Source organism: Parus major, chromosome 1, assembly GCF_001522545.3.
Source record: "Parus major isolate Abel chromosome 1, Parus_major1.1, whole genome shotgun sequence".
Taxonomy (NCBI): domain Eukaryota; kingdom Metazoa; phylum Chordata; class Aves; order Passeriformes; family Paridae; genus Parus; species Parus major.
In genome coordinates this window covers 97,089,781-97,103,636 of record NC_031768.1, presented here as the reverse complement: position 1 = coordinate 97,103,636, position 13,856 = coordinate 97,089,781, and the positions used below count along the sequence as shown (strand labels likewise).

Here is a 13,856-nt window from a genome sequence, read left to right as displayed (position 1 = left end):
ATGTCTTATTGGGTCTCCTCCTAACTCCTTGCACAGGTCCAGCCTACCCATTCTCACTGGAGCGGGAGAGGAGTAGCACAGTGGGGAAAAAAGCAAAAGCCTTGTGTTTGCAATCACTGTTTAGCAATAGCCACACCATTATTGTCTGTGTTACCAACATCACTTCCTTTTAGCCATAAACCCAAAACTTACCACCAAAGGGCCACTATAAAGAGTTAGCTTCATCCCAGACAGATCTAGTAGATCAGAACCAAAAAATGAAAATAGTGCAGTGCCATTCTGGCAGAGGAATGATTAGACTGGAACTAATAAAATTAGTTCAAAACAACATTACACATGCTTTTGACAACTGGGGGCAGTACAAAGCCTTCAGAAAACAAGTGATCCAGCAAGTGCAGCCTTAGATCCTGCTCCAAGCATGCTTCCAGCAGGACTGCACACAATTTTCAGAAATAGGGACCTAAATAGTGTTACTCATCCCAGGACTGTGTTTGGAAGCTCAGCAACATTTTTGACTTGACAAGCAAGATTTTTGATGCCTTCCTGATGGCCAAGTGTGGTTGTCTTTATGTTTTCTTTTCTTTTATGCTTTATATAAGCAGAGTTATGGAGTGCTTGTGTGTGTTTAATTATGATAAGGTTTGGAAACATTTGTCTGTGTAACAGACACTCGTGCAGGGAGTGCCTTATGTGAAGAAACTAATTTATGTCTTTGGATGGAGTTTTAAGTAAGGAGGAGTAGAATAGTGCTTGCTCTCCCACCTCTCAGAGAGCAGGGAAGGCAAGGCTCCTTGCAGAGGGAATGATACAAAGTGCCTGCTGCAGCACCTGGCCTGTGCTGACTCTTTTAATGCGGTGTTTTCCTGGGATGCTCACACTTCCCTTTTCCACAGCTCTCCCCCCCTCCACTCTCAGTGTTTTTTCACAGTCTCTGAATCTCTAATTATATTCACTGGCTCGACACAAGCTGAGCTGTGCAAGGCTTTCTGGAAAAGAGCAGTTATTTTATGCTTTCATACTCCCTTGTACAAAGAGAGAGAGCAGCATGCAATCCAGAAGAAATATACTGAAGAGAGAGGAGTTTGTCATTTCAATAGTCAATGTGAAGTTTGGGCTGTATCTGAAGATCAACATTTACAGAAAATAGGTGTGCAAATTGCTTTTTATATGGTTCTTTGCAAGTTGCTTTCAGAAAATTATTTGTCATTCCAGATGCCTAGGGAGTCAAGGATACTAACTGACAGAAGGGAGTTTAGAGCAGAATAGTAAAAATGATCACTTAGTGCAGTTGTTTTGATTTATTTTTTTAAAAAAAGTTATAATTGGATTAAAGGGATAAAATATAACTCAAGGCTGGACTAAATGATGAGCTGGGGAGGACATAGGCCTCTCCAAATATGAATAAACACCATGAATAAAACAATTACATGTAGCAGTAAACCATAGTGTAAATAACACACTCAACTCAGAGCCATAAACTCTTCTTCTAGTCAAACTAATCAAAGAATAATTGAAATTAAACCTTCTGTCAAACATTTCTGTACAGATCTACTCAACAGAAAGGCAGAAGATGTAGAGCTTGGACAGAACAAACAATGAGCTACCGGTGGTACACAAAGAAGTTTTCTTGTTGAAATGTCCATTTCTGTATCATATTAATACATTCTCTTTCCTAGCAAAAAATGGCACAATGTTCACTGTTTACTTAGTAATAAGTAAACAGTGAACATTGTGCCATTTTCTTTAGCTTGTCAGCAGTTTGATCCACAATCTTGCTTTGCAGTCTACATAAACTGACCCAAGTGTTAGCTAGTCTTTGTTGATTTTGTGGTTCTTAAGGCCATGCAGTTTAAAAATTTTTGGCTGCACCTTATCAAATATACCAGTTACTGCTGGTTTAGGACAGTTCTCATGCACAACTGCTGAATGTCAATCTCATTTTCTCATACAGGTGGTAGAAGAAATTTTTTGCACTTGAGTGCTCCTGTCACTCTTCTGAGGTGTACCATGAATTCAAAACAGACAAAAGTAACTTCTGCATAAAACTGAAATAGCTGGATCATAACCTTGTTTTTCTAGGCTGGCGATTACCTCAAACATAAAATAAGTCAGAGGATACTTCTATTATTTCTAGTATGAAATTACTCATTAAGGAATTAAAAGACATCAAGGCTGTAAAGTGAATGAGTCCTAAGCTAGGAAATGTCAGAGGAAAGTAAGTAATCTCATCCAGTGTGTGCAATGTATTTCAACCATAAATTATCAAAGCACTTCAAGGGGTCCACAGAATGCCACCATGAAGGCCATGATGGCCCTAAACCTTCCAGTGAAAAACAGGAGATATTCTAATGCTTTTTGTCCCTCAAAAAGCAAATTTAATGATGTAATTTTTCCCATATGATTACCACTTCGAAAGTTGGAAGCATTGAACAGTTAGTTACGTGTTATTACCTTTTATCCTTCCCTAAATGTGTGGCTCCAGGTCTCATTCTCTGCACATCATGTAAAGCTTGCCCTGAGTATGTATGGATTTACTTGTCTACTAATAAATCCCTACTACTATTCCAAACTATCCCAATATCTGGCCATGATGAAAGTATCACAGAAATTATATTCCATCTATTCAAGGAGCAAAATTGGTAGTATATTTTACTGATAGGAAAGGAAAGGTTATAGAGACTTGCTTCAAACTACTGAGTGCCCATCCATTTTGTCAATCTGCGATACAGAGATTCTAATTCATTCTAGGGTAGTTACATTTTTTATCCCCTATTTTTAAATCTTAGGAAATTTACATAAGCTTTAATATATTCAAAGCACAGCTTCCATAAAAGTTAATATAGAGAGAAAACATTGAGAGCTTCTACAAATCTACTCCCAGGTGTGTATCAGGAAAATAACTCCTATAAAATTAGATGTTACTCGCTTATATTCTGGGGTTTTTAAGATGGTCTGTCCTGCAGTCATCCTAGTGGAAATACAGTGACAAATGTAGGAGTGGGACCTGTTGTGCTACCTTGAAATTACCACACTCATCTTTTGTCTTCCTGCAGATCCACACTTTAGTACTCTTCTAGCAGGCTTGCTCAGCACACACATGATTTAACCACTAAGTACAGTATTTCATGCAGCGGTGGCAGAAAAATCATACCTTGAAAAATGGTAAGACCTTAATGAAGAACCAGAGACAGGGTAAGACCTGCCAGAAACAGGGTAAGGCCTTATTGCAGAACTTGTCAGCTGTGCAAATTTCACATTCACATACTAGTAAGAATGCTTAAATGTGGATGAAATTATGCATTTTTTCTTAAGTCCTATCATTAGGAAAAAAAAAAAAAACACTACTGAATAACAATAAAGTAAATACAGACCATCTTTAAACAATAAGGAATTATAAAAATGCATGTCTTTACATTACCAAAATGGTAAATGGTTTTATAATGGGAGGTTCTAGGGAATTTCATGTACTGATGATATTTTGTTTTTTAAAAAAATCTTTATTTCTATAAATAGAAGCCAATGGTTACTTGAAGAATATTGGGAAGGAATGGAACGGTATCCAAAATAGCAGTGTCAGTGGGCAGGTGACGCTTTGGCTTTTCTAGTTCCACTCCTCCGCAGAGAACTCCAGCCTGCAGCCTTAGGGGACCAGCTGGACAGGGACTGGGGAGGGCCTGACTGCCGGCCACTGACCACCAGATTCCTCAGCCCCGACTCCTCTGGCCGTCTGTGGCGAATCGCACGGAGACACAACGCTCTGTAAATCTCTGCCAGGAGCTGCCCAGGCCGGAGAGAGCCCCGAGGCACCTCCGTCCCCTGCGGAGGCGTCCCGCCGCTGCGCCCGGGGCCTGGTGCGTGGGGCCGGCCGCCCGGGGGAACAGCGACCCCGCGCCGCGCCCCGCTTGGCGCACAAGGACTTGGAGGCGGGCTGATCGGGCACGCAGCAGCGCCGCCAGCCAATCACAATGCAAAGCTCGTCCACCGCGCGCTTGGATTGGCTGCAGCGCCAGACCCGGTTTGAGCAGGAGCCAATAGGAGGCGGCGACGGGGAGGCGGTGCGCGGTTTGAATCGGGGCGCGAGCTGGTGGCCGGGCTGTGGCCGGCGCGGGGGTCCCGGGGCGGGATCGCCCCGCACCATGGAGCGGAATACGGGGGTACGGGAGGGGCTGCGGCGCAGCAACGCCCGCTTCATGGCCTCCATGAACCGCATCCTGGAGCAGGTGAGCTACGGGGCCGGGGCGGCCGCGGGTTCCGGGAGCCGTCCTGAGACGGGCGGGGAAGCGGGGACTGGGAGCGGCGGTGCCGTGTGTGCTGGGCCGCGCACTCCGGTGCCGTGGCAGGAGCGGGAGCGGACTGTCAGGGGCCAGCTCCGGGAATACAGCCACACAGCAGCCAACTGGGACTGCCAGCATCGGATACGCTGCTTAGTCACAAGTGCGAGCTGGCTTGATAGTGTCCTTAGCCCCGGTTAGCTTGCGTTAGCCGGGGCTTTTCAATGAAACTCCAGAAAGTGGGGGGCTCCCTCCCTGAATCCTCCCTGAGAAGCCATTGTGTGTTTAGAGTGTGGGAATGGTCCTTCTCCGTGAACAGACAGACGTGTTTATCCCGGGATGTGGGCTTTCCCGTTCGGGACATGCTTTGTGCTGACACCGGGCCAAATCTGGCTCCAGAAGCTTTTTCTCGGCTGATGGCACATTGGATGTTTTTACATGTCATGAGCTGTTTGCCCTAGGTGGGGGCTGCTTTTAGTTTTTACAGTGGAAGTTGGGGTGAAACTGTAAGAGAGCGACTTAACTGCTTTTGAAAACTCTCTGGAACCCTGTTTTGACACTGGCGGGCTTACGCCTTGAGGCTGAATGGCTTGTGCACATGCAAACATACCGGTTTCCTTTATTACTTCTATTAACTGGAGTTAATATCTCCACATTGCTGACTTGTAGCTTTAGCCAATAAAACAGCATACTTCATGCTTAGGATAAAACATAAAACCGTCCTAAAAAAAATACAGACGTTAAAGATATTGCTTTGATCGTTTGTTCTAATATTTAATGCTTCTTTTTATTTAGTATAATCATCCTTTTGTAGATGACTTACTTGTTTCCATGGATACTCTCACTTATGATACACCTGACGGTAAGAACTCCTTAAAGCTACATTTATATACTGTATGTTTAGACATAGTAAAGCGTGCAAGTGTTGGCAGCTATAGAATATTTAAGTGCAACAGCTACTGATTTCCATTCACTTAGGTATGATATCTCATATGTAGACTTTGGTATAACACCAAGAATTTATTTATATGTACACTTTTCATCTATTTCATGCTCCATTTTAGACAAGACAATAGTTATTAGCAAAGTTCAGGATAAAAATGGGTAATATTTGGATGACTTATAAGAAGAAGAATCAAAATGGAGAAGACTGAGAGGAAGCGAAGAAATGGAGACAGTAGCAAGAGTAGATACACATAAATGGATTGTGTGTTTTCATCTCCACTTAGTATTCTGAACACTGCTCTGCCGAACATCAGGGTGGAGTAAGTTGACAGTCTCTTTAACTTTTTATTGAGTTCTCCTGTGTCGTTAACATAAATCTAAACCATGTGAGCCCATGACAATATTTATCCAGTTTTTCATTGTAATGGTTGATCCATTGTAGAGCAATAATGCTTAATTCCATAAGCTTATTGAGAAAAAAAAAATATTGTTTTAAAATATATTGCTCAGGTTTTTACTGGAACCTGTGACTTAGTATCTTAATGGCTTTTCTGGGAAATTAAATGTTTTTGGCAGGTTTTATTATCACTGAAGTGAGGATTATGATACCTTGTTGTGGGTTCATAATGGCTAAATGCTAGTGTATCTACAAAAAAAATCATTCATTCTCCTCTGCTATAGTTAAGCAGAAGAGGGGGAAAGAACAATTAAAAAGCTCGTGTAATAAGGATTAGGAGAAAAACACAGTTATAGATGATATGACACTTTAAAAGGTATGAAGGAAAATTTATTAACAGAATCAAAAAGGTGATAAAGAGAACTAAAACCTTTAGAATAATCTTCCTCCCCCCAGCCTTTTTTTGTTTCTCACCGACAATGTAGGAAGACAAAGACATGGGGCTTTTGGTCAGTGTGTCACTTTTAATTTTTTTTTGTTTTCAGTTCACTTAGGAAAGGAGTGTATTTTGCTATGCCATGGGGTCCCTTCTATAGGAGAGAGTTTTCTGTGAACTCTTTTAATATGGTTTTAATTTTTATGAGTTGTGGTCTCACCAGAAACCTGCTTCTACGTGGGTCAATGGACAGAGCAGTCTTGTTACAACTGCTTTTTTTCCCCTGGGCCATTAGTTCATGGGGTGCAATTTTTAAGAATGAGCTGTTCTAGTATAAAGGCAAGGATCTTCTTCCTCTGCCTCTGGAAGCAAGGGTCCTCTCCCTCTACCTAAGCCTCTCACCAGATCACAGCTTTCAACATTCACATGTTCTAGAATGAGCATTTTTTTTCCATGGGCTGAAGGAGAATTTTGAAAGCTGAATTCTTCTGTGAAAAACAACATTCACTTTCCTAGTAAATTTTAGAAGGCTTAATTAAAAAAAAGACAATAGAAGACAATAAAGCAAAGGGTTAAAATGGCCAGGTGTTAGGCACTCTGCTAAGAGCACACACCTGGTGTCTTGGAAACACCCTTTATATACCATTTCTAATTGCATCACTTGATGCATAATTATAGACCTTTATGCATATTCAAGCTTTTCTATTAACTAGTTTACATTTTCCAGGAACTGTTTAGCATGGTCACTTCTTGGGTCTACCTTTTTAGAGCATGTGTGTTTCTTGCCTTGTGGTTTTAATCCTCTTCTTACCCCCTTTTAATTTGGGCCTTGGCTCCTTTCCACAGACGGTGAGTGTTGATAAGCAGCATGGTCCCCATCATCTGTTCACTGGGGGTTATCCTAACCACAGGCAGTTCAAATATACTATATCAACTATTACCACTTATGCCTAAATTTTTGCTAATAGCAGGAGAGAAAAAAACTGCATTCACACAGCAAAGCCATTCTAACGTTATACATACAACATTCATCTTACTACTTGCAAAAAGCCAATATTATAACCTGTATTTATAACATATCTTACTGGACAGACCCAGCAGAAGTCACCAGCTGTGCACCAAAGGTTTTTACAAACTGGCAGGCTTACATTTTGTATGCATTATCCCTTGGAAGAGGGAGAAAACATTCATAGAGTACTGTAATAGATAGCTTTGCATTTGTAAAGGTTTGGTTATGCTTTTGGGTTAGTGACCTCTGTTCAATATGAAATGAATATGGATCTCAGTCCTGTAGAGCCTTAATTATGGCTTTAACTAACCTCAGATACTATGTATTCTGCATTCATCAGCTAAAATCTAAAAACCAAAAGCATTTGCCCTTTTTTCCCCCCTCTTGGTAGTATATGGGGCTGTAGTGCTCTTTGGATTTTAGCTCAGTCTTGTTAGACTCATCATTTTTTTCTTGCCTTGCCTGATTTCTCAATTAACTTGAATTACCATATTCTCCTGGTTTGTTTTCATCTAAATTTTTATTTCAGCAAATGTGGTGGAGACTGTTTAGATTTTATAATGCTTAGTTTTTCTGTAATATGTTCTTCCTAAGTATTTGTTAGAGTGATAGTCAGTATAGATGGTGTTATAAGAAAAGATGTGTTAATATTGTTACTTTTTGTTTTTTTCTAGGACCAAAACAATGGGGGCAAGTGTCAAGGAATGATGTTAAAAAATGGAAGGAGAAACTATTTAAGGTATTTAATAATACAGTCCCACCATGTAACCATAACACAGCAATATTTCTTTATGTATGGATAGATAGGATTATATTCTAATCTTGCTGTGCCATATATTTTCAGAGGTATTAATGAGGACAACATCTGCTAAAATAGGGTTTTAGCATAGTTTAAGATTTTTCAGATGCATTAGACTACAATAGATAACCATTTATCAGTGGTTAGCACCACTTGTAAACTTGGAGAATTTTTTTAACTTGCTGTCTGTTGGGAATGTGTATTTTTAGAGCTCATCAGAATATTTTCATTGAAGTTAATGCATCAGATCAATTTATCTTGGTTCAGGTAATCAGCTCTCCAGTTCCACGGGGCTTTTTGGTTTCATCTTTAGGTTTTTATTTTCCCTGTGAAATAATGCCAAAGTAATGAAAGAATCTTTGCAGTATTACCAGTTGTCTGTGTCAGGTAAACCCATGGCCTGTATGGTGTGCTTTGGTAGTTAACACAGAAGCTGTCCTGAACCCCACAGAGGGCATAAGGATTGAAATTCAGTCTGAGGGAACAAGAGTGGATTGAATGGAGACCAAAAATACGCTGTATTTATGGTTCCCTTTCTACTCCTGGTAATACCTCATGCACAGTCTACTAAGCATTGCTGCACAAGTTTCCCGACTAAATCCATTAAAGACTGTAAGGAAATTGTCTGTCTTAGACTCTTATGTGGACCAAGGTATGTTTTTGCAGTGATTTTAGCAACAACAATAAGGGCAAAACTGAATGATAGGTAAGTTTTATTAGATACTTTTGGCTTTTCTGGTCAGACCATGGGAAACCTGAGGAAATCGAATGGTTATGTAGTTGTGGGATATACCAAAGTAAATAAAGGCAGTGGTTAACGTTATTTTGCTATTCCTAGATTATTCTGACTTTTGTTTTTTGTTTTGTTTTGTTTTTTTTTAATTGCAGAAGGATAGACGAAGGAATAGAGGTAAAGTGTTTAAAAAAAACCCTGCTATTTTATATATATAAAAATTAAATATATATAAATATATTATATATAAATATAAATAGGTATAAATTATTATCCAAAGAGTCTTAAAGGAAGATATTCAGGTTCTTGCTAAACCCTTTAGGATGCTTATTGGGTTTTGTGTGAGAAACCATCTAATAAATCAGCAGTACTTATGGTCATAAGGATTCAAAAATGTAATTTAAAATATTTAAGATGAATAAATACATTATAATTCATGGTGCTGTCATAACAAGTTGATTAAAATAACCACCTCTTATCAAGTAATCAAAGATTTTTTTTTTGTTGTATTTGTCCATTTTATCAGATAATCATCAAATCTTAAAAATTCCTACCCTGACTTATGTGCATGTAGTGGAGAAATGAATGTTGTTAGCTTTTTAAAAATTTCCAGATAAGTGGGCATATTAAAAAATATGTTCTTAAAAAAAAAAAATCTCACAAAGTTGCATAATGGACTATCAAAGATTTAGCAAATTATTCAGTATACTCAATGAATCAGGATGCCTCCAGTTACTTCATTGGAAAGCAAGTTCCAGGATAGAAATGAAAACAAGTCTGTACACCAAAGTCTAAAATCATACACCTTAGGAGGGATGTGTAATGTCTGAACATTTTTCTGAAAAGGAGCTATATGTTCCACTAAAATACATATATATTTCTACTGGGATAAACGATGGGGAAATTTTCCAGTGTAGTACTGTGAAGGCATGTTGGGCTCTAGTCTCTCAAGGTTTTGAAGTGCGGGTTTTGCGGTGTGTTTTTATGACTTTTATTTGGAACACCAGAGGACAAAGCACTGCTGAGCACCTCTCTTCCTCCACAACACTATCAAAAAATTGGTCCATACAGTGGTCAGATACAGGCTTTGAATCAGCCTAAGAAATTTAAATGTAGAGCTGGGAAATAAGGGTCTGGTACAAAATGTTTCAGATGGTTTAGACCTTTACCTCTTACTCCATTTAGCTGATGGGGCTAAGTAGCACAAAAATTTGGCTAGAGTAGGTCTTGGAAAGAAAGTTTTTTTTTCAAAGATATGGTATTTAAAGTCTTTTAGAAGAAATATTTTGCTCATCTTTGCTAATCTAATTCAGAGTCTGAATGTCTTACAAGCTCTCAGTTTATTTGGAGTTCTTTAATGCTAAAATTTCTTGATCTTATTAATTTTAAATTTAGTGTACTGCATTACAGATGACATACAAGCAAAAAAATGGGTAATATATATTTTTGCCACTTCTAATGTAACTTGAGAAAAGTATTATTTAATTTTATTTTAAGTTGTCCTAGGGAAGAAATATCTAAATATGAAAGTTGGGTGAACAGCTTTCCTTATAAGAAAACAAGCCTGCATAGATTTGTATTTATACATGTATATTTACATACCCCATAAAAATTGAATCTCATCAAATTTATCCAGCTTAAGAAAACCATATCTTGCTCTGAATTTTTTCATTTGAAACACAAAGAAGCATGAGTAAACATTGGAACTGCCTGGTTGTGGTTGCTCTTAGCCTTAAAAAAAAAAAACAAAAAAACAACAAAAACAAACCTACGTGCCTAAAATGCTCAACCCAAAAAAGATATTTCTGACTGAATTATTAAAACTAATGTACAAATTTTACTTACTCATTTACTCTTAATTAGACCTAAGTGTTTTCAAATAAGATACATAAACATGTCTGCCATTAAGTGTAAGCATTAAACCAAACACCTATCAATGAACCCCTCCCCTAGGAATATAAACCAACTAGTGTTGGTTTTTCCAGCTCACAGTTCTGAATGTTGCTGGATTCAAGTTTTAGTATTTGGATAGAATGTCCAGCACTCCCATCAAGTTTTACTGATTAAAATGACAGTCTTTTGAGTGGTGAGCTTTTTATGTTTAATAAATGGCATCTCTCAATAAGAGAGGACCAGGTATGTTAAGTTTCAACCTCCAAGAGAAGTGATACTTCTGTTATATATTAGCTGCTTAAAACGGTTTCTTTCCTTGAGAATTTTTTTGAAACAAAACATCCTCTGTGGTGTTTCATAGACCTTGCTCAGGAAGGGATTTCAACTGTGCACTGCTGTGTTCTTCTGATTTCCTGTGTTTTCAATCCACATATGTTTGGAAAATGCATTATTCAGCTTCTAAAAAATTATATTGTAAAGGAAGTATTACAGTAATGTCTTGCAAAATAATGAAGATTAATTTCCAGAGATGGTTACAACCTTAAGCCAGAGCCTGTTAGTTATATGCTTGACAAATTTTATGAGAGTGTGGTTTTATAGCCACTGGTTGGCAAACTCTGCTTAGAATAATTATCAGTGGTCTGTGTCCAAACTTGAGGGAAACATGGGGCTTTTTTTTTTACAGGATTTGTCCTGTGCAAATTATTGGTTTATACTTTATTTCAGTAAATAACAGAAGAGGGGGTACCCTTAATTAACTCTCAGATGATAAAGTAAAATTTGTTCAGTTTCATGCAAAGAAGTTCAAAGTATAATAAACTTATTTTGGAATAATCAAATGCTGAAGAGACAACTTTGAAAGCTGCTTGAGCCAACCAAGGATATCACACTCTGCTATAAAAATAGCACACACTGTGCTAGAAGATATGCACAGGTGCCTTGAACATAAAGCACACAAAAGAGGTTTTCTGTACTGTTCAACAGTGATAAGAAATGTGCTGGAGTACTTTGGTTAGTGTTTCACAGTAGTGTGATTGACCAGAGTGAATCAGAAAAGAAACCAATTACTAGAACCACAGGTGATAGGATAGAAATAGAGGGAAAAATAAAAGAAACTTACAACAAAAATGACAAGAGAGGATAAATATTATAAAAGTAATAGAACTTTTTTTTTTTTTTCCTCCCGTTCATGCTAAGAAACATCAAAGCAACAGAGCAGTGATTTTGAAGATGAACACTCAACAGTAGATCAGGTATGGCACCACAATTGCATATACACACCACGTTGTTTTTATGGAGTGTTCCAGGCCAGGCTGGATGAGGCTTTGAGCAATCTGGCCATCACAGAGGGGTTGGTACTAGATGATCTTTAGGGTCCATTCCAACCTCAACCATCCCATGACAGCCTCTATGGGAAAAGGTAGTTAGGTAGTCAAAAGCTAAGAAATTATTGAGAAGCAGGTGGTCCTGTACCACGATATCAGTCATGGATTTCAGATGAGTTATTAGATTTATTTGAAGAGGGAAAGAGCAGTTGGATATAGGCTTCAAGTGCCTTTTTCATTAGACAATATGTGGGTTTAACTTTTTAATTATTTGTAAAATCTGTGTAGTCTAGAATAGCTTCGTTTGACTCAAAATAAGTTTGTGTATAGATTTGATGGCGTGATTTGGACAGAATTTGGAATGTAACTGTGTTTTACTACCACCAGCCCCAAAATAATTGAGCAAGTAGTAAAAGAAGAAAATTCTACCTGCTAATTAATATAGCTTAAGCTACAAGGTATTAAAATTCCTTTCATGTGCTTTTAAGGAATCTTCTGAGAACTCTGGTGTGGATACATCTGATATAGGTGGGTTTTTAATTTACTACTTATCTATCCTTTTTTTAACTTTTTGAGAAAACTGCAAATAAGCTTTTCATCTCTTTCTAATATAGTAAAATTAGTTTTTATACATGTTCTGTACCTTTCAGGAGGTAGAGAATAGGAATAGCAAGGGTCTGAGGTACAGGTAGTTCTGTGAAATCAATATTCATATTCCTCTTTGAAATTTCAGTCCTGACTCACTCATACATTAGAAAGTCAATGTGAAATATGTTCAACTGTCCTTTTTTAATAAAGAAAGGAACAGTGAAATGAAAACCTTGGCCTAGGTGTCAGTAGAAGTTTCATTAGTAGTTGAAATTGATACATTAAATATTAGGGGAGTGGTAAACAGAGGTTTGCAGTCAGTTGCAACAATTATTCAGTAATGTTTGTAAATGTTTTGGCATCAGTCTTAAGAAGTTTTTTGGGGAAGTTTTGACCTTATATTCCCAAGTAATTATTTGATTGCATTAATCAGTGGCAACTGTCTTTGACTGTGTTTTTTTTTTTTTCAAATATTTAAAGCTTGTATTAGTCAACTTTTTTGATTCTTGATCAAATAAAAACTTCTGCTACTTTTCAAAAATTACGCTATGCAGTAGCTAGGCAGTAGCTAGCAATTAATAGAAAGAGAAGTTGCAGTAAAGTATGTTTAGCTTGGGGTTGAAGTATTCTGGTAATAAATTAGCTTGCCCATCTACATAGCTGCCTCTAAATCTGACAATTACTTTGCTGTTGAGGGAAATGTTTCCCACTATTGTTTGAGAGGATAATTTCAAATAAGTATTTGAATGATAAAATACTTTCTGCCAATTAAGAAAGCAGGACTTTTTTTTCTACCTGCTCAATGAAACATAGGAAAAATATTTCAGTGGCATCTATAGCTTAGCTTCTGTGTCATTTATCTTTTGCACTTGTGGGATAAATTAGTGAAGTTCTTCAGACCCTGGTGTTTTCATAACAGCATACAATAAAATGATGATACACTTCTCTTCTGAATGGTCCACAAAGAGACAGAAGAGGATTTGTAGAAACCTTCAAGAATTCCAGCTACCTCTAAGTGCTGTAAGATCTAGAAATTAGATTCATAGGGATAGGGCATTGATTTCCTCACATTCCTCCACTCCAGTCATTTATGAACACACAAACTATGCTTTTCAATTGGAATTGAAATGGAAATGTAATACAGTTAGAAATTGTACAGTAGAATATTTTCTGGAATGAAAACAGTCTAGTCAATAACATGCACAGTTCTTTGAACATTTAAAGCATTTCTGTTTGGAATTTAACTATGTTATATTTAATATTTACCTTCAAATTGCAGGTGAAGAAAGGGGTGATATAGGCTCAGTAAGAAGAAAATTTGAAGAAATTGACCTCCAGGTAGAATTTTTGGGTGTCTAATATAAAGTAATGATTTTGTGTTCAATAGAACCTATTAACTATTTGAGTAGTTTGCACATGCCTGATGAGTTGATACAGAAGGCTTGATACAGTTGATCCAG

General features: G+C 37.8%; 1 protein-coding gene across 1 annotated transcript in view; it reads left to right on the top strand.

Moving 5' to 3' along the window:
* The first annotated feature begins 4,058 nt into the window (after positions 1-4,058).
* HJURP (Holliday junction recognition protein) overlaps positions 4,059-13,856 on the top strand; it is a 21,704-nt gene continuing 11,906 nt past the window's right edge. The window contains exons 1-7 of the mRNA XM_015644811.3: positions 4,059-4,220; positions 5,067-5,133; positions 7,733-7,797; positions 8,746-8,767; positions 11,681-11,736; positions 12,297-12,336; positions 13,676-13,747. Coding sequence (XP_015500297.1) covers positions 4,137-4,220; positions 5,067-5,133; positions 7,733-7,797; positions 8,746-8,767; positions 11,681-11,736; positions 12,297-12,336; positions 13,676-13,747 — 406 coding nt within the window. The 5' untranslated portion in view covers positions 4,059-4,136. The remainder of the gene's footprint in view (positions 4,221-5,066; positions 5,134-7,732; positions 7,798-8,745; positions 8,768-11,680; positions 11,737-12,296; positions 12,337-13,675; positions 13,748-13,856) is intronic.